We start from the raw sequence: 27,095 nt of genomic DNA, 5'->3' as shown, positions 1-27,095 counted from the left end.
AACAAAGACAGCCAGGTGCCCCTATGTTGTTTTTATACACTACTGGGGTTTTTTTTTTCAATTTTTATATGGAGATACACTTCACATAACAAAATTCACTATCACACACTTAAAGTGTACAATATGGGGTCTTTTAGTGTATTTGCTATGATGAGCAACTGTTGCCACTATATGTTCCGGAACGTTTCCATCATCCCGTAGGAAGTCCCATACTTACTAGCAGTCAGTCCCAAAACATACTGATTTGCTCTTTGCCCTTTTCTCCTAATAATATATTGTGAACAATTTTCTCACCCAGTTAATTATTCACCGAAAGCACGATAATGGTATGGGATCCCAAACCCCTGTGATTGGACATTGAGGTCCCCTCCCCAACAATACCTTGGTTCTCTTTTATCACCAAGCATTAGAGTTCACGTTAGACTGAGCCTGCCTACTCAATTTTGTCTACCGGGGGATAGAATTAAGAACTTTCTTACCAAATTCTAGTTTGTAGGCACATTACCAAGTTCGTGTGCAAGTTAAATGATGCTGACCTTTATGGTAGTTAGATTTCATGCCGTGTATTTCACAGAAGGGAGAGCACAGCTACTGTTTCCGTGTGTCAGTTTCCTGTGATCAGTCCCCGGTCTTACTAGCTTTCTGTTTCCTAAGACACACATAACTGCGAGGGGCTCCTGACTGCTCCACCAGTACAGCATGCAACTAATGACACAGGGTTGTGAGTTTGAGCCCTACGTTTAGCACGGAGCCTACTTACAAAATTGTTTTTAAAAAAATGTGTTGGGGTGCCTGGCTGGCACCGTCAGTAGAGCGTGTGACTGTTGATCTTGGGATTGTGAGTTTCAGCCCCACATTGGGTGTAGAGACTACTTAAAAATAAAATCTTAGGGGCACCTGGGAGGCTCAGTCTTTAAGCATCTGCCTTCGGCTCAGGTCGTAATCCCAGCATCCTGGGATCGAGCCCTGCATCAGGCTTCCTGCTGGGCGGGGAGCCCGATTCTCGTTTTCTCTCTCTCGCTGTGTCTCTGTCAAATAAATAAATAAAATCTTTAAAAAATAAAGTAAAAAAACTTTGTTTTTTTTTTAAAGATTTTATTTATTTATTTGACAGACAGAGATCACAAGTAGGCAGAGAGAGAGGGGGAAGCAGGCTCCCTGCTGAGCAGAGAGCCCAATGTGGGGCTCGATCCCAAGACCCTGAGATCATGACCTGAGCCGAAGGCAGAGGCTTAACCCACTGAGCCACCCAGGCGCCCCAAAACTTTTTTTTTTTTAAAGATTTATTTATTTATTTGACAGAGATCACAAGTAGGCAGAGAGGCAGGCAGAAAGAGGGAAGGAAGCAGGCTCCCCACTGAACAGAGAGCCCGATGCAGGGCTCCATTCCAGGACCCTGGGATCATGACCTGAGCTGAAGGCAGAGGCTTTAACCTACTGAGCCACCCAGGTGCCCCTAAAGTAAAAAAATCTTAAAAAATAAACAAATATGTACATATGTAAGTGTGACCCCAGGTTTACAGATCTGCTAAGACCCCGTCATCCAGTATCAGCTGGTCTCCAGGCCAAACATAGATGACGGTGATAACGATGATTAACCCAGTATGTGTCAGATACCTTGCTGGTTGACAAAAGCACTCTATTTTCTTAGTCCTCACAAATCTCCTATGAGCACTTACTATTATTTTCATTTAAACTATGTGCAAAGCAGAGCTCAGACAGTTTATGAAACTTGTGGGTCCCTCTTCAGCTCAGAGGTGGCAGAGCCGGATTCCCATAATAGGGTCATTTACTCTCAGTCCAGGACTCTTCATACATCACAGTTCGGGTCTGTCAGGCCTCAGCCTCAGTCATTGAACAGCCCCACTTGGAGACAGATGGTTGGTTGTTCTCTTACCCACCCCCCCGCCCCCCACGCCACCCCCACCCCCCCAGGCCATTCCCTGAAGATTTGCCCGGAATATCTGCCTAGCTCTCTGGTCCCGTTCCTGACCTCTGGTGTGCCTCAAGATTGTGGCCTGCAATTCACGCACCTACCACCAGATGGAAGGGATGCTCTGTTAACGAAAACAAAACAGGCATTAAAATGGCTGTTTACCAGTGGCCAGTAATTAACATATCCCTGTTCGCAATGTAGGAAATTATTTGTGTAGGTGATGCCCTCTGTCTTCATAGGATCTCTGCGCCCATTATCATCTTAGTTACTGACTTAGCAGTCAGTATTGCTTTTCCACTGCCGTCCTTTTTCCCAAGGTGGTTTCTAATACTTTGAACCCTCTTCCTTCCTCTGACCTTGCCATTGCTTCTTCAAATAACAATTACTTCACTCCTGAAGCGCTTCAGTCGTGGGTTTTCCTGTCTTCTGTTTCTCCATTCATGCACCTTGCATAATTTGGCCAAGTCAACCTTAGGAAGCTGCCACTCTTTAACCTGTCCTCTAGAAACTTCACTCTCCATTGTCTGAGGATTAGTCTGTCTTTTAAGGCACCCGTGTTCTGACCTTGTCCTACCTTATATGTTTAAAATACATGCACTTTGCCTTGGTTCCTGCTCTCAGCATATCCTATCCATCTTTAACACCTTGTTCAAGTTCTAATTTCTTCATTTATTTAGTCAACAGACAAGTTCAAATGTGTTACCATGTGTCAAGCACCATTGTAAGACCTAAAGATTCATAATGGAGTAAGACAGGCAAAGCCTCTGTTGTCAGGGGACTTACATTCTCGTGGCAGAGTCAGACCTCCCCTTCCCACAAAGCACCTCCATAATCCCCACTGAATACTGCCTCATCCAAAGTCTGAACACTTTTTCAATATGGTCCTGCATTCTCCCCAAATTGATGCATACACATGTCACCCTTACAAGAGATGACCTTGGGAGCTCTGGCACACCGTGCTGTAGGACTTAATTCAGTACATGTGTAGCCCTTTTCTTTAGGAACATTCCCCCAGAGCCTATAGTATATTCACTTAAATATTGTCGGCTATGGCAGATTTCATCCTTCGAGGATGCATTGGATTTTTAAAAACCGCTTCAAGTCTCCTAGCCTGGTAAATTAGCTAAGTGAGAATGTGTGACAGAAGGAAAGAGACTAGTTTACTGATACAGCCCAAAAATGGGCTCTTGAAGTGCTACCCAGAGACAAATCCAGAGACATCATGAACAAGTGACAGCAGCACTCAAGTAAGGACCCATCCTACCCTGACGGATGGCACTCGTTTGAAAAGACTGGTTCTGGGGATTTTGCCTGAAGATGTTAATTTTTTTTTAAGATTTATTTGACAAAGAGAGAGACAGTGAGAGAGGGAACATAAGCAGGGGGAGTGGGAGAGGGAGAAGCAGGCTTCCCACTGGGCAGAGAGCCTGATGCTGGTCTCGATCCCAGGACCCCAGGATCACGACCCGAGCTGAAGGCAGCTGCTTAACAACTGAGCCACCCAAGTGCCCCATAATTTCAGTATTTATAGTCCTACCTAGTGGCTTTTTCTGTCTTATGAATTCTCAGCTTTTATTTTTTTCCTGTTTGTTTTTAGTATTCTCCCAATTAAATAAGTCCCTTCGGAGTAAGAAGCTTTGTTCTGTTCTCCCCCCCTTTTTTTTTTTTTATTACCCACAATACCGTCTTTGCCTATAATTAGGTGATCAATAATAATATGCCAGTAGCAGTATCCTGGCTGTTCATTGGCACTAATTGACTTTACTTGTACACTTAGAGCTTTATGTCAGTCTACCTTGTGTTGATTTTGCAAATCAAATTGGCATTTAAAGGGTAATACCTAAATGTTTGTATTTTTATGAGCTCATCTCTTCCCTTAAGAAAGAATGGCAAGAGGTTCTCATTAAGTGAGATCCTCTTTCTGCTTGGTAAGGCAGAAGTTGATATTAATATGAATTAATCATTTGTCTTTGAGTTGTTTGCTTGCAACTCTAATCGAGATTAATTGTGTTATGATATTAAAAGACTTGGGATTGACCGTAGACTATTTGGAGTACGATATCCTGTGTTAGTTAACAAAGTTCAAGTGAAAACATTAACCCTTCTTTACATTTTTTTTTCCAGAACCTTTGTTTCATTTTGCCACAATTTTTGTACCAGTTCTTCTGTGGATTCTCACAACAGGTTTGTTTCCCTAATTATTTGTTATAATTTACTTTACATTGGCTATCAATAAATTACCTTTTTAATGTATTGGATTGTAGAGATGAGAGAAGTATGTTCAAAGTAAAAGGATTTTTTTTTTAAATTTTTTAGTTCAACCGTTGATCCTCTTGCCCTGGTTTTTGACAGTAGCAAATGTTTATGTCTCTGCTTGGGTGATGTTCTTATTATTACTTTCTTCTTGAAAGCTATTTGGTACCTCCTGTTGGAGTTGAGATAACCTTCAGAGTATTTCTTTTAATCAGTGTAAACCATGTTTTCCATTAATCCTAATATGGTGTATTTTAATATTTCATCGAATAAAATCACACCTTTGCAGTTTCTCAGGTTGATTTTCTAGAAAAATGTTGCTTTCTCAACAGGCCAGGAAGCTCTGATCCCTGGATAGATTCTCGAATTATTTAAGCAACTCTGCATTTCTTGTCTTTTATGGTTTTATGGTTTATTATATAAAGAACAGGCTATGTGTTATTTTGATACACAAGTGGTGGGACGGACATGCACATTTATAGCTTTAACAACTAAAGTGGACCTTGTGTTGCTTCTATGGAAGTACAGCCCAATACAGGAGTGGGAATGCTCAGTGATGGAGAAATTTTGTAGTTAATCTGTGAGCAGTTCAGTGATCGTGCCATGCTGAGCTATGGGTAACATCAGCTCAGATATTAAAGACCGAGTTTCTAAATTTCAAGGCATGCTTCATTCCTCCTGCGAGCTGCGAGGAAGCGATTTTTTCCCCCTCACTTCTTGGTGGTATTTTTTAAGACCGTGTGTTCTTCTGAATGGGAAGTGAGTGCTCTCTTTCCCTAGAACTTGCCTCTTCCTCTGTCTGTGCTCTCTCTTACGACAGTGCCGTGTTGTCGAGCCCACGGCGCCACTTCCGCAGGTTGCTTTACGGGTGAATCATCCACCAGCTGTAGGAAGTGCCATTAGCCTTCTTGAATGCAAAACTAACAGTCTCAGATGCAGCGAGTTTTCTGAATTCTGTCGAATCTGCTTTGTGTGAACATTCAGATTACTGCTGGTCAAATGCTTCAAATTCCTCACTTCCGTGGACGAGTGCAAGTGTTAAAAAGCCATTTCAGGGGCACCTGGGTGGCTCAGTCGGTGAAGCATCTGCCCTTGTCTCAGGTCATGATCCCAGGGTCGTGGGACCGAGCCCCGCATCGGGCTCTCTGCTCAGTGGGAAGTCTGCTTCTCCCTCTCCCGCTACCCCTGCATATACTTTTTCTCTCTCTCTTTCTCTGTTTCTCTCTCTGTGTGTCAAATGAATAAAATCTTAAAAATAAGACATTTCAAATTTTGTAGCAAAGTGCGAAAGGGAAGTTGGTTTAATCTGGTTAAAATGTTTTTAATTTGAAAGGAATGTGTCTATAAGTTGTATGAAGAAAGGACTTACTCCTTCTAAAGCCAGCTGAGACTCAGACCCTAGTCTGTCTGGGGTCTGCTTAGGTTACCTTAGGTTACCTTAGCTGTTGAGGTTGAGGTTGAGCTGTTGAGGTTTCCGTAGGAGTTGGTCTTTGGCTTCCTCGGTTGCTCAGATGGTGGGCTCATTCATTTAATGACTATCTCTTGAGTGCCTACTGTATGCCAGGCTAAGTGCCGGGGGTATAACTGTGATCAAAACAAAGTCTTACCCCACGGAGCTTGCCATATAGTGTTGGGGGAGAAAGAGCAATCATACGAATGTCGGCTACTGATACAAGCTCTGAAGGAAGAAGTGAACCATTATCAACTGGTAGAGTATGAATGAAGAAGTCTGCTATTTTAGAGAATCTGGAAAGTTCTCTCTGACTTTGAGCAGAGATCTAAAGCAAAGGAGAGAGGAAGATGTCAGACATCTTAGAGAAAAAGTATATCGGGTAAAAAGAAGGTCTCTCTGAGGTGGTGGCTTGATGTACATTATCATTATTTTTTACTTTGGCCTTGTGCTAGTGCTAGATGTAGCAACCATTATTGCAAATATGTTTAGAGTACATAAGGTAGTCAGCCTTTTTCAGCTCAAGTCCACATCACGTGTTCTCTCCAACCCTGGAAACTGGAGGGCAAGCTATAGAGAATGTAGAAATGGAACCAGAATTCAGATTGTTTAAGCAAAAAGCAACTCTTTGTTTAGAAAAGCTAGGATAGTATTGGTCTTTTTCCATGTGAAAAGAAAACATTTGTAGCAGGTTCAATAAGAAACTATTATCAACTAAACCTGTTGTTTATTTTGAGGACATTCTGTCTCCTAATTATGCATCTAAGAATTACAATTATCTCTCATGTAACATCGAAGTACCATAGCGGAACAAAAATAGATTGATCCTTCTTTTGTTTGACTGAAATTCAAGACTAAATTACTCACCAGGCAATCTTTGCGTTTGTTGTTTTCAATCTTCTCGTTAGTGAAAGTGGAGTAGTTTCCAATGAAAATATGGTATTGTGTGCCAACAAACCGATCATCTCCCTTGAAAAGTAAAAAGAACAAAACACCTATTTGGGGCTTCTTTTCAATTGTAGATAATTTTTGCTGAGTTTTAATCTTTGTGGAGGAGTTAGGCTGATGGAGGAGTAGGGGGACCGATGCATGTCTTGTCCCTTGAACACAGCTACGTAGTTATCAAATCATTCTGAACACCTAGGAAATCAGAGGTCTAACAGAACAGAAACTGCAAGTCTTCAAAGCAACCAACTTTTGGAAGGTTGGAAGTGCAGAGAGTTGAATTGGGGGAGACAGCGCTGTGGTTACAGTGGTGGCGAGAGAGCCTGTTTACAGACGCTGTCACAGATTATCATGAGCAGAGGAGTGCAAAAATCAGAACTTTTAGAAGTCTGCTACAGTGGGGGATGTGCCCAGCTTAAAGGTGCTCAGGTGGCAAAGCAGGGTCGAATCCTAGAAGTGACACTGTGGTCTGAGGATCTCCTGGGTAACGAGAACAGGTGACACTGTTCCCAGGCATAGGAACATGGGGCACCTGGGGGGCTCAGTCATTAGGCATCTGCCTTCTGGCTCAGGTCATGATCCCAGGGTGCTGGGATCGAGCCCCAGGTCAGGCTCCCCACTCAGCAGGAAATCTGCTTTTCTCTCTCCCACTCCCTGCTGCTTGTGTTCCTTCTCTCACTGAGTCTCTCTCTGTCAAATAAATAAAATGTAAAGAAAAAAAAAATGGAACATGGAAGACAGTTGAGAACAGTGAGTATTGGTGCCGGCTTTCTGCTCTGTTTTGCCATAAACTACGAACCCCTGCATGGTCATAACCACTCTCCTGGCAGGGGCTGGCAAACCAGCAAAAGTGTGGCAAGACCCTCCCCCAGAACAGTGCTTGTCTGTGCTGTGGTAGTCCTTAAAATTCAGAGTTTTGAAACGCAGTTATGTAGCTGAGATTAAAGATTAAAAAGCTCGGACACAGACCAGTTGAACGCAGGGTTCTGACGGAATTCAGGGACACAGGAGTGATTGACTGCGTTCTCTGAGGGCTCACTGGGGGGGGGGGGGGCACTTCCAGCGCTGGAGTTAGGGAGTGGGGCACCACCATATTCATCCCGCCCATCAGTGCTGATAGCCTTTGGGGGGCAAAACAGCACCACCTAGTGGACTCTGGAGCTGCTTACATCAAGCCCCACCCCGCTGAGCCCCAGAGGTGCATTGCCGCTAGGACAAGTCCACCTGAGAGAATCATCCCAACAGACTGCTCCCCCAGAAGACCAGCACAAATAATGTGCTCACACCAAGTTTACTGGTCCTAGAGTGCTGCAATCTTCAGTTCTAGGGGAAAATGGGATCTAGTTTGTTTTTTACTTTTATTACTTTTTTATTTTTTCATTTATTGTCTTATTTTTTTTTCAATTCATTTTGTAAAACTCTTGATTAATTTAAAATTTGTATTTATATATACTTTATGTTTTTGCATTTGTTTACTTTAATTATTTATTTAATTTTGGGATCTAGGTTCTTTTAACAAGCAGACCAAAACATACCCAGGCTTTAGGTTTTGGGTGGGGGGAATTTTTGGTTTCGGGGGGTTTTCCTTTTTGTTGTTGTTTTTTGTTTTCTTCTTTTCTGGACAAAATGACGAGATGGAAAAATTTACCCCAAAAGAAAGAACAGAAAGTGGAATGAAGGGCTAGGGATTTAATCAAGACAAATATAAATAAGCTGTCTGAACTAGAATCTTAAGAAACGATTATAATATACTAGCTGGGCTTTAAAAACAGCACAGAAGAAACTAGAGAATCCCTTACTGTGGAGACAAAAGGACTTAAATCTAGTCAGGCTGAAATTTTTAAAATGCTCTAACTGAGATGCAGTCCCAAGTGGAGGCCATAAAAATGAGGATGGATGAAGCAGAGGAGCAAATCAGCGATAAAGAATATAAAATTATTAAAAATAATGAAGCTGAAAAGAAGGGAAAGAAAAGTAATGAACCACAAAGATAGGCTTAGGGAACTAAGTGACTTATTAAAACATAATATTCATATCATAGGAGTCCCAGAAGATGAAGAGAGAGAAAAAGGGGTAGGAGGTTTATTCAAGTAAATTATAGCTGAAAACGTCCCTAATTTGGGGAAGGACACAGGCATCAAAATCCACGATGCACAGAGAACTCCCATTAAATTCAACAAAAGCTGACCATCACCAGGACATGTAATCAAATTCACAAAACAGACAAGGAAAGAATCCTGAAAGCAGCGAGGGTAGGGGGTCCACCCGTAAAGGAAGACAGATGAGGTTCACAGCAGATCTGTTCACAGAAACTTGACAGGCCAGAAAGGAGTGGCAGGATATATTCAACATGCTGAATGGGGAAAAATATGCAGCCAAGAATTCTTTATCCAGCAAGCCTGTCATTCAGAATAGAAGGAGAGAGAAATTATTTCCCAGACAAACAAAAACTAAAGGAGTTTGTGACCACTAAATCACAAAATTCAGTGTAAGAAATTTTAAGGGTGATTCATTGAGTGGAGGAAAAAAAATAAAAGACCAAAATCATCAAAGACTAGAAAGGAGCAGAGAATCGCCAGAAGCACCACCTCCACAGCTAACACAATGGCACTGAACTGATCTCTTTGAAGGTAAATGGACTAAATGATACAATCAGAACACAGGGTATCGGAATGGATAAAGAGATCCATCTATGTTCTGCCTACCAGAGACTCATTTTAGATCTAAAGACACCCACAGATTGAAAGCAAAGGGATGGGGGCATCTGGGTGCCTCAGTTGGTTAAGAGTCCTGATTTCAGCCCAGGTCATGATTTCAGGGTCATGAGATCAAGCCCCATGTCTAGCTCCGCACTGGGCATGGAGCCAGCTTAAGATTTTCTCAAAAAAAAAAAAAAAAAAAAAGAAGAAGAAGAAGAAGAAAAAGAGAAAAGATTCTCTCTCTCCTTATGCCCCAGCCCCCCTCCCCCCATTTGCACACACTCTTAAAAAAAGGGGGGGCAAGTGGAGGGATGTCATGCTAATGGACATCAAAAGACAGCAAGAGTAGCCATAGTTATATCAGATAAGCTAGATTTTTTTTTTTTAAGATTTTAGTTATTTATCTTAGCAAATGAGAGAGCGTGGCGGGGAGGGGCAGAGGAAAGAAAGTCCCAAGTGGACTCTGCTGATCACTGAGCCCAGCACAGGGCTCAGTCTCACGACCCTGAGATCACAACCCAAGCCGAAACCAAGAGTCGGACACTTAACCAACTGCACCACCCAGGTGCCCCAGACAAACTAGATTTTATTTTTTTTTAATTTTATTTTTTACAAACTAGATTTTAAAACAAAGACTGTAACAAGAGATGGAAAAGGGCATTATATCAGAACTAAAGGGTCTATCCATCAAGAAGATCTAACAATTGTAAATATGCCCCCAACTTTGGAACACCCAGATATATAAATCAATTAATAACAAACATAAAGAAACTCACTGCCAGTAATAATAGTAGAGGACTTAAACACCCAATTCAGAGCAATGGACAGATCAGCTAAGCAGAAGATCAACAAGGAAGCAATGGCTTTGAATGGCATCCTCGACCAGGTGGGCTTAACAGATATGCAGAACATTTTATCCTAAAGCCACAGAATACACAGCCTTTTCCAGTGGACATGGAACATTCTCCAGAATAAATCACATACTGGGTCACAAAACAGGCCTCAGTAAGTACAAAAAGATGGAGATCATACCGTGCATATTTTCAGACCACAATGCCATGAAACTTGGAGTCAACCGCAAGAAAATATTTGGAAGGACCACAAATACATGGAGGTTAAAGAACATCCCATTAAAGAATGAATGGGTCAACCAGGAAATTTAAAAAGAAATTTTAAAAAATACAGGGAAGCACAACCTATGGGATGCAGCAAAGGCCATCATTAACGGGGAAGTATATTGCCGTACAGGCCCACCTCAAGAAGCAAGGAAAGTCTCAAATACACAACATAACTGTATACCTAAAGGAGTTGGAAAAGAAACAGCAAAGAAAGCCTGAAGATGGCAAAAGGAGGGAAATAATAAAAATTATACCAGAAATAAATGATACAGAAACAAACACCTAACTGGTACATCAGTAGAGTATGCAACTCTTAATCTCGAGGTTGTGAGTTCAGACCCCGTCTTGAGTATAGAGATTACTTAAAAATAAAATCCTTAAAAAAAAAAAAAAAAGATTTGGGCTTGAATTAGGTCATTTGGGAAAAAGTTTAAGATGAGGGGGCTTGCTCTAGTTTGGGTGCTGTCAGTAAGTGAGGGGGTGATTTTATGACTAAGCATTTCAGTGTGTCTTACCAGGAGGCTTGAAAACTAGGAGGCTACCACTGTCATTTGTCAAGAAACAGCAGTCACCCCTAATTGCCAGAATAGGAATATTGGTTAATGAGATTTTGACAATATTCCTATTCTGTGTTCAGTGTGATTATGGAGGGATCATGTTTTCATCTTGATCTGTCATGTGACAGAATAACCTTGTTTGATGATGATGTGCAATGAAAATGTTCGTGTTCGACAGGAGAACTTCAGTGCCTAGCTTGTGAGTGCCCAGGACAGCTTCTAGATGTCAGGAGCTGCCTTGCTTTTTCTCAGGCTATGCCTGTCCATAAAATAAGTAAAAATCCCTGCCCGCTTAGAGCTTGAAATGTAGTGTGAAGAGAGACAGTAAAAATAATAAATGTATAATGTAAGATAAAAGATGATTAGAGATGCCTGGGTGGCTCAGTAGGTTAAGCATCTGCCTTCAGCTCAGGTCATGATCTCAGGGTCCTGGGATCGAGCTCCCTGTTGGGCTCCCTGCTCAGCAGGGTGTCTGCTTCTCCCTCTCCCCACCCCCCAACTCATGTACGTGCACTCATTTTCTCCCTCCAATAAATAAATTAAATGTTTACATAAAATAAAAGGTGATTAGTATTATAGGAAAATAAAAAACAAGATAACGGGAAATGTATCCATGAGGAAGGGAGTGAATGACAAGTTAAATTAAGTTTGGTCTCTCTGAGAAGGTGACATTTGAGCTGATGTTTGTGAGTGAGGGAGTAATCCATGAGGCTCTCTAATGGAAGTGCTCCAAGCAGGGCCAACAGTCAGTTTAAAGGAAGTCCTAGGGGCGCCTGGATGGCTCAGTGGGTTAAAGGCTCTGCCTTTGGCTCAGGTTATGATCTTAAGGTCCTAGGATCAATCCCCGTACTGGGCTCTCTGCTCCGCAGGGAGCCTGCTTCCCTCTCTCTGTTCTGCCTGCTTCTCTGCCTACTCGTGATCTCTCTCTCTCTCTCTCTGTCAAATAAATAAATAAAGTATTTTAAAAAAGGAAGTCCTAAATCAGGAGTGCACCTGACATGTTGGAGGTCCAGTGAGGAAGGCATTGCTGCTGGAGTGCAGTGAGCAAGGACCAGGAGAGATCTAAGAGATTAGGCCAGACCGGAGAAGCCAGATGGGGTGGAACTGGAGAGCCACTCCTTTGTAGGAATGTTTTTTTCTTTTAACTTTCAGAGATAAAGGAATCCACTGCAAAGTCTGAACAAAACAGTGACTTGATTTCACTTCCTTTCTGACAGAACTACTGGGGCCATTGTGTGGACTGTAGATCAAGGGGAGAAGGAGGGAGCCATTTAGGAAGTTTGCAGGGTGGTGACTGGAGGTGCTGAGAAGTGATCTGGTCTGAGAGGTGATCTGGTCTGGGAAGTGATCTGGTTCTGGATGTATTTGAAGGTGGAGCCAGTAAACACTTCTTAACTGCCTGGGTGCAGGTGTGAAAGAGAGAAGAGTCGAGGATGAATCCAAGATTTTGGTTCCGCTTGATCACCAAGATTTAGTCGCCCTTTCCTGAGCTGAGGAACACTTCAGGAGGCGCTGGTTTGAGCAAAGGGTGGGTCAGGAGTTCAGTTCTGGATGTAGGCTTGTATTTCTAAAACATTAACAAGTGGGGAACTGGATACGTGGGGACAGGTCTGGGCCAGAGATAAATGCTTGGGGATGTTCAGTGAATGGATGGAATTAAAACATGGAACTGGTGAGATGACCTAGGGAGTGACTATGAAGTTTCCAACACCGAGTGCTGGAACGTCGCAACAGAGCGCTTGGGCAGAATAAGAGACTAAGAAGAAACTGCTAGTGAGCTGGGAGAATCACTAATTTCGAAATATTTCCTGAGCACCCAGGTGGTTCCAGGCACCAAAATAGATACTGGGGTTGCAGCGGTGTGGGGGCTCTTCACTGAGGTAGAGAACATGGGATAAAGCAGATTTACGGGAAAGTTAGTGAGTTTGGTTTTAGACATTTTGAGTCGCGGATGCCTGTGGGGACAGCCAGCAGAAAGGTGGAAATTTTGGTCAGGAGCCTAAGGAAGTCATGCCTGTGTACATATTTTTAGCTTTGCTTGTGCAAAGACATTTATTTAATCCTTAGTAAACGGCCACATTCAAGATCATGAATAGAACCTCGAGAAGGTGATAGTGATACTTAAAACTATGTAAGATATTAACAACGAAGCCACTATGACACAGACAAGCCACTGCCTACGTGTAGTGTTCCTGGAGGGTTCCAGGCTTATATTTAATTGGTCTTTGTTCATCGAAAAGTCTTTTGAAAATCCGTTAGTATTTGTTAGAAATAACATGTGTACATTCTGAATAAAATTCTTTGGAAAGGGAGGCTATATTAATACAATACATCACACTATGTTAATTTCTGTAGTTACCAGTGAGAGTGACCTCATTTATAGACTTCTTTTGCTATGACAACAAATGTGAAAGGGAACGGTCTTGTTTCAGCTTGTGATTTTTCCAAACACAAAAATTTGTTCTTCTGTTGTTTGTCTTTTCAGCCACTGTATGATGCCGCTTACCTTACGATGTACAACATCTGCTTTACATCCTTACCCATCCTGGCCTACAGTTTACTGGAACAGCACATCAACATTGACACTCTGACCTCAGATCCCCGATTGTATATGTAAGTAGCACATGTGGTTAAAAACCATTTCAGACTTTCCAAATCCTGGGTTTCATTTCATTCGTGGGTAGGAAGGACACAGTTGCCCACCTGATTTGATTACATGGTTCTGTTCTGAATTTTTAGCTACTTAAACCATACCATTCACTAGGAAAATGGTGTATGTCCTAGATGTAGGACCTGTCCATGAATGCGTGTGAACCTTCTAGTTCAAAGTCACTAATTCCTAAAATGAGAATCTACATTGGCATAGAGTTCTCAAGTCTCATAGGAAGATATGCTATTTTTTTAAAGGTCTTATTTATTCATGAGAAACAGAGAGAGGCAGAGGGAGATGCAAGCTCCCTGCTCAGCAGGGAGCCCCGATGTGGGACTCGATCCCAGGACCCCAATACCATGACCTGAGCTGAAGGCAGAAACTAAACCATCTGAGCCACCCAGGTGCCTGGAAGACACACTATTTTAACTACCCCCCCACAAAAAAGGCCACACACACAGATTTATTGTGTTGATTCCTACCTATAATGGGTTGAACTTCTATTATGTTAGACTTTCTCCTTTTTTTTTTAATTTTTTATTAACATATAATATATTATTAGCCCCAGGGGTATAGGTCTGTGACTCACCAGGTTTACACACTTCACAGCACTCACCATAGCACATACCCTCCCCAGTATCCATAACCCCACCACCCTCTCCCTACCCTCCTCGCCCCGGCAACCCTCAGTTTGTTTTGGGAGATTAAGAGTCTCTTATGATTTTAGACTTTCTCTTTTTTTAAGATTTTATGTATTTTAGAGAGTACATGCACACGACTGAGGGCAGGGGCAGAGGGAGAGAATTCGAAGCAGACAGCATGGAGCCCAATTTGGGGCTCGATCTCATGACCCCAAGATCATGACCTGAGCCCAAACCAAAAGTTTGTTGCTTAATCAACTGAGCCACCCAGGTGCTCTGAGACTTCAGCTGCCCCAGAAGCATAGCCTCCTCTGCTTTGTCAGTGCCATTCTAGAGCTGCATTGCTGGGGCTCCTGGGTGGCTTAGTCGTTAAGTGTCTGCCTTCGGCTCAGGTCACGATCCCATCTCCCTGCTCAGTGGGGGAGCCTGCTTCTCCCTCTCCAGCACCCCCTGCTTGTGTTCTCTCTCTCTCTCTCTTGCTGTATCTCTCTGTCAAATAAACAAAATCTTTTTCAAAAAATAAATAAATAAAGCTGTATTGCTGAAGAAAATAATTAACTCATTAAGCCCTTATATCCATTTTGTGTCAGTTATAAATGGATACTTTTGTCTGTGGACAGGGTACTTGGCCAGTTGTTTAACGTATGATTTAATTGGATTTTTTTTAATTTTTAATTTTTTTTAAAGATTTTATTTATTTATTTGACAGAGAGAGATCACAAGCAGGCAGAGAGGCAGGCAGAGAGAGATGAAGGGAAGCAGGCCCCCTGCTGAGCAGAGAGCCCCATGCGGGACTTGATCCCAGGACCCTGAGATCATGACCTGAGCCGAAGGCAGTGGCTTAACCCACTGAGCCACCCAGGCGCCCCTAATTGGATTTTTATAAGTTAAGTCTGCTCCTAAGGATGAAGATGGTAATTTATAGCAGATGATAAGCATTGCCTAATAGTGGATAGCAAATGCAATAGAGACTTGGGTGGTTTATTTGTATGAAGTGAAGGTATACAGATTTAAAGGTTTTCTTTAACCAGTGTAACTCATAAAACCTATATTTAGTCATTGTTAGGCTTAACCGGCTTTATAAAATTTGTCATTATTTTAAAGATGTAAAGATTGAAAATTTCAAACATGCACAGTAGTAGCAAAAATACTATTAATAGAGTGAACTTCCCTATCCTCACTACTCAGCAAAAAATGATCAGTTCAGGGTCTGTCCTAGTTCATGAATAATCCTGTTTGCTCTATTACAGATTTCTTTTTTAGTAAATACAAACATTATATAAAATAGTTATTTCAGTAAGTATCTCTTAAAGATAATGACCTAAAAATAAGAACAGTACCTTATTGTACCTAAAATTTCAACAAGCCCGTAATATTGTACATCCAGTCAGGTTCAGATTGCTCCAGTGGACTCATTTTTTTTTCCTTTAAGATTTTTTTATTTATTCATTTGGGAGAGAGAGCACAAGTGGTGGGGAGGGGCAAAGGGAGAGGGGAAGCAGGCTCCCTGCCAAGCAAAGAGCCTGATGTGGAGCTCAATCCCAGGACCCAGAGATCATGACCTGAGCTGAAGGCAGGCACCCAACCGGCTTAGCCACCCAGATGCCCCCAAGTTGACTCATTTCTTTTTATAACATGCTTGTTTGCATCAGAACGTAAGGTCCGTATGTTATACTTAGTTAATATGCCTCTTGAGTCTGCTTTAACCTGTAAGTTAACCTGGCACGGTTTTTGTTGACAAAACTGGGTCATTCATCTTGCGGCATTTACACCAACCTGGAGTTTGCCGATTGCACTCTTCTGGTATTAGCATGTTCTGCTTTTCCCTGCACTTGTGGCAAGAGGATAGCTAGATCTGGAGGGGAATCACAGAAGCCATGGGGGAATCTCACAGCACATCAGCTCCCATGCACTCTTTTTTTTTTTTTTTTTTTAATGAGGAACCATGGCCCAGAAATGACTGACCTAAGGACACACGGTGTAACTAGAGGCCAGATCAAGATCAGAATTGAGTTCCCCTGATGACTAGCACCATGTGCTTTAGCTGCCTGGCTGTTTTCAAACCCGGAGCAGCAGTGTTTGTCTCCAGACATTGTCACAGGTGTCCGTTTCACCCTCAGTAAAACATGGATAACAGTAGCTGCCAATCCTGGTGTTCCTGTGAGGATTAAATGAGTGACTACGTGTAAAACAATTTTAAAAAGACCCTAGCCTAGAGTTTTCGGTTCGATGGGCGCTGTTCTTACTCTAACGCCCTCCTCCACATAACTTCTGGGCTGGGCTGAGGGCTCTCCTACATCGAGACTGTTGAAAACCTGAAGAAAGCTGTGGAGTACCAATTATCTTAAGGGTGTCCGTGAAGTCTGAGTTAGCGAACCATGGGTATGGGCCACAGATGATTCAGTGAATTTTCTGGAGAGGGTATACTTACTCCGCCTTGGAGACACAATCTCAGCTACAATTATTCCTCTGGAAACATGAAGCCCTGGTCATCCTGTGTGGCTCTCTCTGCAGCCGTAGCACTCAGTATGACGGCTGGCATCGTGCAGCATACTACCGATTTCACCTGAAGAGGACGTAGTGACTTGGGCGCTTCCCAAATACTGAAACGATCTTTTCGGATATTTTCGTGCTTTTAAGAGAAATTTAAATAGAAAACGGTCATTCCTCTATAGAGGGAAGAGGCATAGTCTGTTTCTGCTACAGCTTTAAAAGGTGAAAGAAAGGCTCCCATACACCTGCCACTTCCCATCTTAGGGAGGCGCACAGGCCTGTGTGGCGGGGTGACTGTCCCCAAGTCTTCCTTTTCTCTCATGTTCTCCTTTGTGGAGACTCTCATACTCTTGAGTTTCCAACAGCTTTGTCATTCGTTTGAGTGCGGCTAGGAAGCCTCGCATATCACCCAACATACCATGACCCCCTGCCCTTCTTCCCACGGGTGGAAGGTAGCTCCCAGAGACAGTCTAGAAAGACAGGATCCACGCCTGCCTCGGCCCAAATTCAGTGACTCGCAAAAGCCTTACGGGCCTGTGGCTGCTGGGCTCTCACTGCAAGAATCTTTGGGAAGGGGCGCCTGGGTGGCTCAGTGGGTTAAAAAGCCTCTGCCTTCAGCTCGGGTCATGATCTCAGGGTCCTGGGATCGAGCCCCACATTGGGCTCTCTGCTCGGCAGGGAGCCTGCTTCCCCTCTCTGCCTGCTTGTGATCTCTCTCTCCCTCTGTTAAATAAATAAATAAAATCTTTTAAAAAGAGAAAAAAAGAATCTTCGTGAAGGTGCTTTGCCTATGGCTCCCAGCTGTCTCAAGCTGGTGCCTTACCATGTGGGGGAGTGCTTGTTTCTGAGAAGCAGGCACCTCTTTCTTTCTGCAGTTTTTCTAGGGCAAACAGCACGTTGCATTATTCGTTCCCTGAATTTCAAATTCCTTCCTGCTCCTGGAGATCCGAGTAGGTAAAAGTTACATAATGGCCATGTTTTCAGAAACCCCCACAGTGCTCAATACCAAGTGAACAAGAATCACTTACATTAATGTTATAAAGGTGTTTCTTATACAGTCAAGCCAAGAGACAGACGTCCTGTATAGTATTGGCAACGGTGTGCTGTACGAGTGCTGGCCTACCTTCCCATCAATGTTAAGAGCAACTTGAGGGGTGCCTGGCTGGCTCAGTCAGTTAAGCAGCTGACGAACCTGTTTAAGATTCTCTCTCTTGGGGCACCTGGGTGGCTCAGTGGGTTAAACCTCTGCCTTCGGCTCAGGTCATGATCTCAGGGTCCTGGGATCGAGCCCTGCACTGGGCTCTCTGCTCGGTAGGGAGCCTGCTTCCCCCCCCCCCGCCCCCGCCTACTTGTAATCTCTTTCTCTGTCAAATAAATAAATAAAATATTTTAAAAAATAAAAAGGATTCTCTCTCTTTCTCTCTCCCCACCGTTGCCCCCGCCACACTTTCTTTAAAAAAAAAAAAAGAGCAATTTGAAATAGAAGCCCAATGAATTCCCAGCACAAACCCATCTTCTTTCTGCAGCTCTGCTCCATTCAAATGAAGTCGCCATATTTAATGCTCTGACTTGTGCCAAGAAGATTGTGTTATTTTCACAGATTTTGAAGTTTGGACCCACCTACTGTTTATGAAAACATGACTATCCAGCTTGAAACATTATTTGACTCAGTTGAAAAACTATAAAGGGTACCCTGAGACCTAAAAAAAGGTTATATTCCCAGGAAGAAATCTTGATTAAAAGAACTATCTTAGCTGGGGCGCCTGGGTGGCTCAGTGGATTAAGCCGCTGCCTTCGGCTCAGGTCATGATCTCAGGGTCCTGGGATCGAGTCCCGCATCGGGCTCTCTGCTCAGCAGGGAGCCTGCTTCCTCCTCTCTCTCTCTCTGCCTGCCTCTCTGCCTACTTGTGATCTTTCTCTGTCAAATAAATAAATAAAATCTTAAAAAAAAAAAAAGAACTACCTTAGCAAATTGTAGTTGGAAAGGCCATGGTAGGTCGGGTCCATCTATGGCGTGCGCTGGCGCACCCCCTAACAGATTGAACTCAGGCGTGCTCCTACACTAGTGTTGTGAAGCTTACCGCACGTTAGAGTCACTGGGGAGCTTCCAGAACAACCCCAGTGCCCTGCTTACACCTCATGCTGGTTAAATCATAAGGAGAGTGGGAGTTAGGCATCCGTGTTTTTAAAGATCCCCAAGTGATTCCAGTGTGCACCATAGTCTGGGAACCATTATGATAAGTTTTGGGGGGCTCATTATTTATCAATGGGACTGACAAAGTCCCATTGGTTTTTTTGTGGGTAGAAATGGACAATATAAATAAAACTCTCAGGCCAGCTTACTGACATATAAGAAGTACTCAGTAAGTGGGAGCTGATGGTTTTTGATGATACTATTGTTGTCGGTGGCCAGGATTTTAAACTTAGTGCTTTGACTGCTTACTTGATGCCTTACTTCCGAGGCAATTGCACAGAGACGAACGTGTGGCTGCGGATGGCCCTCCAGTCCTCGGGGACGCCTCGCTTCATTATAACAGGGTCACACCTGTGTGCACTTTGGGCATTTCACCGGGTCTTTAAATAGACAGCCTATGGAGATTCATTAACCTGTGGTTTCTTTTCCCATTTCTCAATAGGAAAATTTCTGGCAATGCCATGCTACAGCTGGGACCCTTCTTATACTGGACGTTTCTAGCTGCATTTGAAGGGACAGTGTTCTTCTTTGGGACTTACTTTCTTTTTCAGACTTCATCCCTGGAAGAAAATGCAAAGGTAAAAAAAAATACTTCATTACATCCTGGTATTGTAAGCATGACTTGTTCTTTCTCTCTAGGCACTGGATTTATCATACACATAATCTCACTGTAATCATTTTGTAAACTTTTTATTGAGGTACGGTATTTAGTTCTCAGAACTTTTTTAGAACAATAGAAGTATTGAAGTAAGAAGCCACTTCCTGTGTGCATGGCTAACTAGAGAGCTTATGTGCAAACCTTCTAGAAGCTTAGCTCGGCTGTAATTTTTAATAGATGAACAGAGTTCTTAGGACTTCAGAATTTAGACCCCTATACTTTGCCCTTTTTTTTATTTTAAAGATTTTGTTTATTTATTTGATAGAGATCACAAGTAGGCAGAGAGGCAGGCAGAGAGAGAGGGGGAAGCAGGCTGCCCACTGAGCAGAGAGCCTGATGTGGGGCTCGATCCCAGGCCCCGGGGATCATGACGTTGAACCCAAGGCAGAGGCTTTAACCCACTGAGCCAACCAGGCGCCCCTCCTTTTTTTTTTTTTTTTTTTAAAGTACACTCTACCCTCCAACGTGGGGCTTGAATTGAGTACCCCAAGATCAAGAGTCGCATGGTCTACTGACTGAGCCAGTCAGGTGCCCCAAGACTTTTCCTGTTTTAGAAGTCTGGCCCCACTCACTTCCTATTAATAGTGGCCTTTCGTGCTTGGAGTTGAAGGGCATAGCTACCATATCTTTGTAGTGTTTGCCTGATAGTTAAAGGGATTGAATTCCCTTCTCTTCCTCCTTCCCTTCCACATAGGAGCATAGTGTTTTCCAGAAACACTGCACTCATCCTATCAGTGCCTTCTTAGCAAGCAACTGCCCAAGTCAGCACGTGCCGTGGGATGCTGTTTCCCCAGGCTGCATCCTGGGAGAGCACCGCTGTCGGGGCAAGGTCTTGCCACGGCCACGTGGAGAGACTCGAGCCCGCCGCTTCACCCACTGCATTCTTCACTATTTCTGGGCTTCCTGTTTAATACTTACTCATTCTTAATCATTATAACATGAAGCAAAGCTAAGTTTCAAGAGTGATTTACTGAGTACAGTAACTCTGTCCAGAAGCAACACAGTTAACGTCTGCTACAGAAGTAATAGACCCGATGAATGTGAATACTTCAGAATTAGGTACTACAATCCAAAACCTTTCTGAATTGGACTAACACAAGTCAGTTTAATATGAATCCCTTAAAATTATTAATCACTGGGCATGCCTGGTTGACTCAGTCAGTAGAGCATGTGACTCTTGATCTCGGGTTGTGAATTCACGCTCCCTCGTTGGGCACTGGGCATAGAGGTTACTTTAAAAATCTCAAAGTATTAATCCCCGAGTAACTGTGGAGGAAACACAGCTGTGGTTTAGAGTAGGAGCACATCGCAGCGGACAAGGGGAGGACCCTGTTTAGTCTGCAGGCAGGCCCCTTCCGCCTCCCAAGTCAGCCTTGCCCGTCGGCAAGAAGGGATTAGATTCTGTAATTTCTTGGATCCCTTTAGCTTTATGGCTGCTCCTGTGACTTTCACGTTTTACTTTATTTTTATTTGGCACCTAAATGATAAAGAGCTGACGATTTCTTAACAAGAGTTTGCTGCAGCAAAAAATGACAGAGCAGAAGGACTGTCAGCGATGAAATGTAACATCGTGTATGAGTTGATCAAATCCTTCTTTTCGCTTCTGTTAATTTTTTATTATTTTTTAAAGACTTTTTACATCTCATTTTCTGTTTTAATGTTATGCATTCAGATCTTGACAGCATTTGGTAAGCATGTGTGCCATTCATTGCCACAGTTACAGACTTGTACGTGCTCTCTGCTTTTCTCTGATGTGCACATGCTGACAGCTCTAATAGTCACCGCCAAAAAATTAGACTGTTTTTAAAATGTGAGTCCGTTTGTCTACAGATTAGTCCTCATTTGAGAGCTTTAGTTCTTTATTACTGAGGAAGCCCATATCAGAGTCTTGAGAGACATGAATCATTCAAATGACTTGTTTTGATGAACATTACTGTTATGGAATCGGGGGTTTTTTCTGCCTTTATTACACCAGTGTGTTCCCTGTTTGCTACTACATGGAGGAATGGAAGTAAACCCTACCAACCGCAAGTGCATTGTAGCTATCCAAGAAAGTTGAGGGTCACGATAAATAAAATCCAATATTTTGGCCTGATCTTTTGATCAGCTATTTCACTAAACATTTTATACCCAAATCTTTAGTGGTTACAGCCAAGATTAAATTTGCCTTTTTTATTTTCAGGCTTGTGTATTCATGGTGCATATAATTGTTGACTGTTTTTCAGGTATATGGAAACTGGACTTTTGGAACCATTGTTTTTACAGTCTTAGTATTCACTGTAACTCTGAAGGTTAGATTTTTATTTATTCAAATATATTTCACGCCATTTTTGTGATTCTTTCTGTTCTCTTTTTTGTCTTCTCTTTACTTGTATTGCAAGTTGTTATTCAAGTCTGAATACTTACTGGAATATGTATGATACTAGATATTTAGACATGTATATGCTGTTCATGGTCCATTTCTTTCCAGAAGATTGTCTGTCCTCTTTGTTTCCGTTTTTAAAAAACTCGTACACTATAGTTATGTTGAAAATCTGTTCCTTTTTTCTTCAAGACAGTAAAAGTAGTAGATAAACAGGCTCTCACTGTGTGTGTGTTTCCATGTTAAATACTTGAATAGTTTTTAAGATGATCTGTTTACAAACACCAGGCCTTAACCAATGGGAGTACTTAAGACAGTTGAATAGGTATCCATGAGCAAGATATGCGTGCATAAGAGCTCAGTGGTGATGAAATTTTATATAATGTATTTATCACTGAAACTTACCCATATTAGTGATGAAATGCATAACGACATACAGCAGGTAACATACATAAATCATTGGCCTTAGCTTGCAGCCATGTAATACACTCTGAAGCCTTGCTGAATTCTACCCTTGAGACTTACGAGTTGGGACTCTCTTATACTTGAAAGCATAATCAAATTCTTTTGATGATAATTGCAGTAATAAACACCTCACGTGGGATCCAAGAATGAGTACATGAATTCCACAATGCCCAGTGGTCAAAACTAGAATTCCAGAAGTGTGCTTGACAAAGAGCCTCTAATCATTTCCCCCTCTAAGTTTTTATTCCTGATTCATTTCTCATACCAAATAGAACTAACATATGTTTGCATTTTTCATCTACTATTTCAGTAATATTGTAGGGCTGCAAAAGAAAATGTTACCATTCGTCTCCATTTAGCCACTTACTAGCTGCTATTTTGGGGCAAGTGACTTCGTTTCTCAGTACCCTCGTTTCTTCTTCTGTGATGTGGAGATAAAAGTAGTACCTTCCTCTCTTAGATTTTTGGTGGGAAGTCAATTAGTGAATACACATAAAGCATTCAGAGTGATGTCTGGCACATAGAAAGTGATCAGAACAACAGGATCACGATTTGAAACAGAAGCCTGCCCACCTTTGTTTCTCCTGGTTTTGCATACGGCCCTAGGGCTCCCAAGTGGCCTTCGTGGTTAAAGTTGGCCTTACTGTAGCATCTTTCTGTGTCCCTCAAAACACATTCACTCTCTCATCTTTGGATGGGTATTATCGTGACCTTCTCCCTAGCAGTGCAGAGGTGGGAATTCAGGCCTGGTCTACATTAACAATGTTCTCAGCATTCTGTTTATGAACACAGAAGTTAGAACAGGGGAGTCAAGGACCAGGGTGTCAGAACAAGCAAAAAAAAACAAAAAACAAAAAACAGGGAGACACCGCCTCCTCTTCAAAAATGAAATGCCCGTGGCCCCGAAATTGTAAACAAGCAGAACAGACCATACTTTTTATTTTTAGATTGCATTTAAAAAATCCCAGGTACCACAGTCTAAAGAAACACTCAGCCTGGGCAGAAACATGGGGGGATTAAAATCTAAGGCAACTGAGAATGTTATTTATTTAATGGATTAGATAAGGGCTTTGCAGTTGAAGGACACACGACATAGCCAGGCCCATGATTCGTTGCTACATGGTGCCAGGCGTGTGGGGCCCTTTGCATTTAATAATCCCCATCTGTTGTGTTTGAGCTGTTGACACTCCTTTGTGTAGTTCGTCTGTTCTTCCCAACTAACCCTTCCCTCTCCTGCTGCTCTTCAGTATACCTGCCTCCACCAGCCAGGCCTTGTCCTTTGATCATCCGCTTTCTGGCCACTGCCACCCAAGGACTTGGGGCTCCAGGCCGAGCCTGTTATAGTACCTGGATGCCTGCCCTTCCTTCAGCAGTGAGGCAGCACAGCCTCACACCTACCTGCTGCTTGCTTGACCAGACCTCCAAGCCTGTCCTTTTGGGACTACAGGCCTTGGGGCAGAACCTAGCTCATTCTTACCCTAGCCCTTTGAAAAGTCTCCATTCTGTTCTTCTTTTACTTTCCCTCTCTTCTAGTTGCCTGGCCCAAGTGAGGTCTCCCACAGGTGCCCTACTATATGCAGTTCTCAGTAGCATAGTGTGTTTACTCCTGGTGTAGCTGGTGCCTGTCATGAAATCTCCTGTGTTGTATCTTTTCAGCTCGCCTTGGATACTCGTTTCTGGACATGGATAAATCACTTTGTGATTTGGGGCTCTTTAGCCTTCTATGTATTTTTCTCATTCTTCTGGGGAGGAATTATTTGGTAAGCAGCTGTACGTGTGTGAGTAGTATGTGAAATAACAAAGTAGATGTCCGTATGTGTACTTGTCTATGCAAACATTCATTCAACTTTGAGAGTGTTAATTGTACAAGACGGCAGGTCTTCGGTATTAATGGGCTGGAAGTTAATTTCAGGTAAGATTTCAAATGCAAGTATATCAAGTTACACGAGTTATTCAAAAGCCCTCCTTTCTGGTAGCCCCTGTCCAGATCTTTCCACTTGAAGGTGTGTAAATCTTTGTCTGTACAGAGCTAGCATGCCCTTCCATGGGGTTTCCAGTGGAAATATCCTCTGAAGTTTCTAGAGGAGACCATGGCGGTAGATACACTATTAGCCATTTGGATTCCGTTCTCTCTTCATGGTATATCACTGTCAATCTCGTCACTATATTTGTACTCAACGTTAAGAATATATACTACTTAATATTCAGAGGCTTATATCTTAAAATCCCATCTTACTGTTTTGGGTGGGGGTAAAGGCAGACTCTGCAGTGTGGCCTTAAAGTTGATTGAGTTCATCTTTGTTCAGATGTTTCTCCAGAATCTGCCGTGTGTGAGGCACTCTGGGAAACCAAGATAATAGACAGCAAATAGACTGTACCCCTCCCTCCAGGAGATGAGGATACAGGGTGAGAGACACAGAGCTGTGATTGGGAGAGTTAAAAGGAATGAGAATAGGTTAGATGGTCATCTCCTTCTCTTATTCCCAGACGCCTATATTTTGTTTTTTTGTTTGTTTGTTTGTTTTGTTTTTAAAAGATTTTATTTATTTATTTGACAGACAGAGATCACAAGTAGGCAGAGAGGCAGGCAGAGAGAGAGTGGGAAGCAGGCTCCCTGCTGAGCAGAGAGCCCGATGCGGGGCTCGATCCCAGGACCCTGGGACCATGACCTGAGCCCAAGGCAGAGGCCTTAACCCACTGAGCCACCCAGGTGCCTCCCCCTATATTTTGTTTTTAAAGATCATAGATGTTTTCGTGAATCAGTGGGTTCTAACAAGGAAGCAAGCAGCAGAGAGCATGGCTAGGGGAAGCCATAGGGTGAGATTCTGGGAGTGTTATTTTCTCACTGGTTTGAGCAACACACATACAAAACATTCCACGTTATCCGTGTTTGTTGTCCCTTGAGACCTAATTAGAAAAAATGCTTACTGTTTTGAAAAGCTTTTAAAATAAGCCTTCAGAAATAAAAATATGAAATGCCTCATCACTTAAGCAGTTCCAGAAAGTGTAATCACACATGTATTGGGCACCTACAGAGCTAATTACTGAAGCAGTGAGGCTGACAGAAGTCTCTGTTTTCTTTAATAATATGCAAGTTAATCAAAGTTGATTAACCAAATGTCGTATATAGTTGTAACTCTGCCCAGAGCACCATAGTTCTGTCTATAAATCTGTGTAATCAGCATCTGAACTCCTGCAAAATTTCCACAAGAATGTTTCTAGCAGACTAGTTTCTCTTACCACAGACTATTCCTTATTGATTAAAATAAATGCTTCAAATGATTAGGACATTGTTACACCTGTTTCTAGTCATTAGTGATACTGACTAAAAATGAAATACATCTATTTTTATTTTGTTGCCTGTAGTGCTATCCTTAAGTAGAGCTGAGTTGAGCTACTACATGAATAAGAAATTACAGAACAGCCACCAAAATATGACCAGAAACGGTCTGAGACTTCAGCCAAATGCTGGTTTCAGCTAATATCTCTGGACACATTGAGCCCTGAGGCTTTGTGACACACGCCTCTGGGGTTCAGCAGTGAGAATGATAATTTCTGAGCTCCAAACCCAATCCACGAACACTATCTTGTGTTTTTTCCTTCTCCCCCTGTAAAACACCGTAGGTGTCAGTATATGGAAAAATTGAGAGCTACAGGGCAGGGAAAACAAACAAACAAACAAACAAAAAAGGAAAAGAAAAATTAGAGCTGTTAATCACAGAGTATTGTGAGACTTTGTGGAGTAGTACTATTAGTTGTCTACTGAACTCTTATTATGGTCAGTTAACTGCCTAGAAAGTAAGTCAGGGTGCCCTTCATAATTAGAGTGAGGGTAGAGTTCTGCAGAATTCTCTTTTCGGTGGTAGGGACCCTGGAAAACCTTTTTAGCCCAGGCCTGCTAGAATTCTCCATCTCACCGTTCTGCTCACTTCCTGTGCCACACTACAGTCCCCATACACCTAGAGCCAAAAGCTTAATTCTATTATGTTATATAAGAGTGCACAAACATCAATTTTTTTTAAACGAGAAACCAGTTTATCTTCAGTGAGCCCAACAGGTAATCTAATAAATGAGACAACCAGCTATCTGCCTAGAGCTCCTGATCCAAGGAGAGCCTGTTGTGCGGCCCAACCCCAGTCCGTCACTTCGCACTTCCTCCCCCTCTGCTTCCAACAACATTGAACCTAGTTAGGCTTTCTGCAGCTCGGGGAGGCTGGCCGGGCTGCTCTGTGGCCGCCAAACCGTTGAGTGGTTGACTTAGAATGAAATCCCACATCAGAACGAGGGAGTCCTAGATTTCTGGACTCCAAGACTTAATGTCCTATTAGCATAACTCCTCTGCCAACCTACTTGGCACACACTGGGTACCCAGTGTATATTTTAGGATAAGAATGGTAGAGAGAGCAGCTCAACGGCCCTATCTGTCTTGATGTAGAGTTTGGGGGGGCGTGTAGCATATAAAATGTCTTCTAAATTTCTGAATGTAGAGCACAGTCCATTCTCATATTAACAAAACAGCTGAGGAAATAAAATGCTTATTAGCATAAAAATCACTGTTCTTGACTGTCTTTGAAGCTCCAGTATTTTCTAACGCAAATACATATTCTCCCGTTGCCAGTTTTAAAGTTGATTGCTTGGTTGTTTTCAAGTGAGATGCGTTTTACTGTCCTTCTT

At 42.6% G+C, this 27,095-nt stretch overlaps 1 protein-coding gene across 6 annotated transcripts in view; it reads left to right on the top strand.

Moving 5' to 3' along the window:
- The window catches only part of ATP11C (ATPase phospholipid transporting 11C), a 182,638-nt gene that overhangs the window by 143,607 nt on the left and 11,936 nt on the right, over positions 1-27,095 (top strand). For all 6 annotated transcript variants that reach the window (XM_059156476.1, XM_059156477.1, XM_059156479.1 and 3 more), the window contains exons 23-27: positions 4,061-4,120; positions 13,444-13,571; positions 19,379-19,514; positions 21,820-21,885; positions 24,078-24,181. In XM_059156476.1, the coding sequence (XP_059012459.1) occupies positions 4,061-4,120; positions 13,444-13,571; positions 19,379-19,514; positions 21,820-21,885; positions 24,078-24,181 (494 nt within the window). The remainder of the gene's footprint in view (positions 1-4,060; positions 4,121-13,443; positions 13,572-19,378; positions 19,515-21,819; positions 21,886-24,077; positions 24,182-27,095) is intronic.

Source organism: Mustela lutreola, chromosome X, assembly GCF_030435805.1.
Source record: "Mustela lutreola isolate mMusLut2 chromosome X, mMusLut2.pri, whole genome shotgun sequence".
Taxonomy (NCBI): Eukaryota; Metazoa; Chordata; class Mammalia; order Carnivora; family Mustelidae; genus Mustela; species Mustela lutreola.
This window is presented reverse-complemented; position numbering and strand designations above follow the sequence as displayed.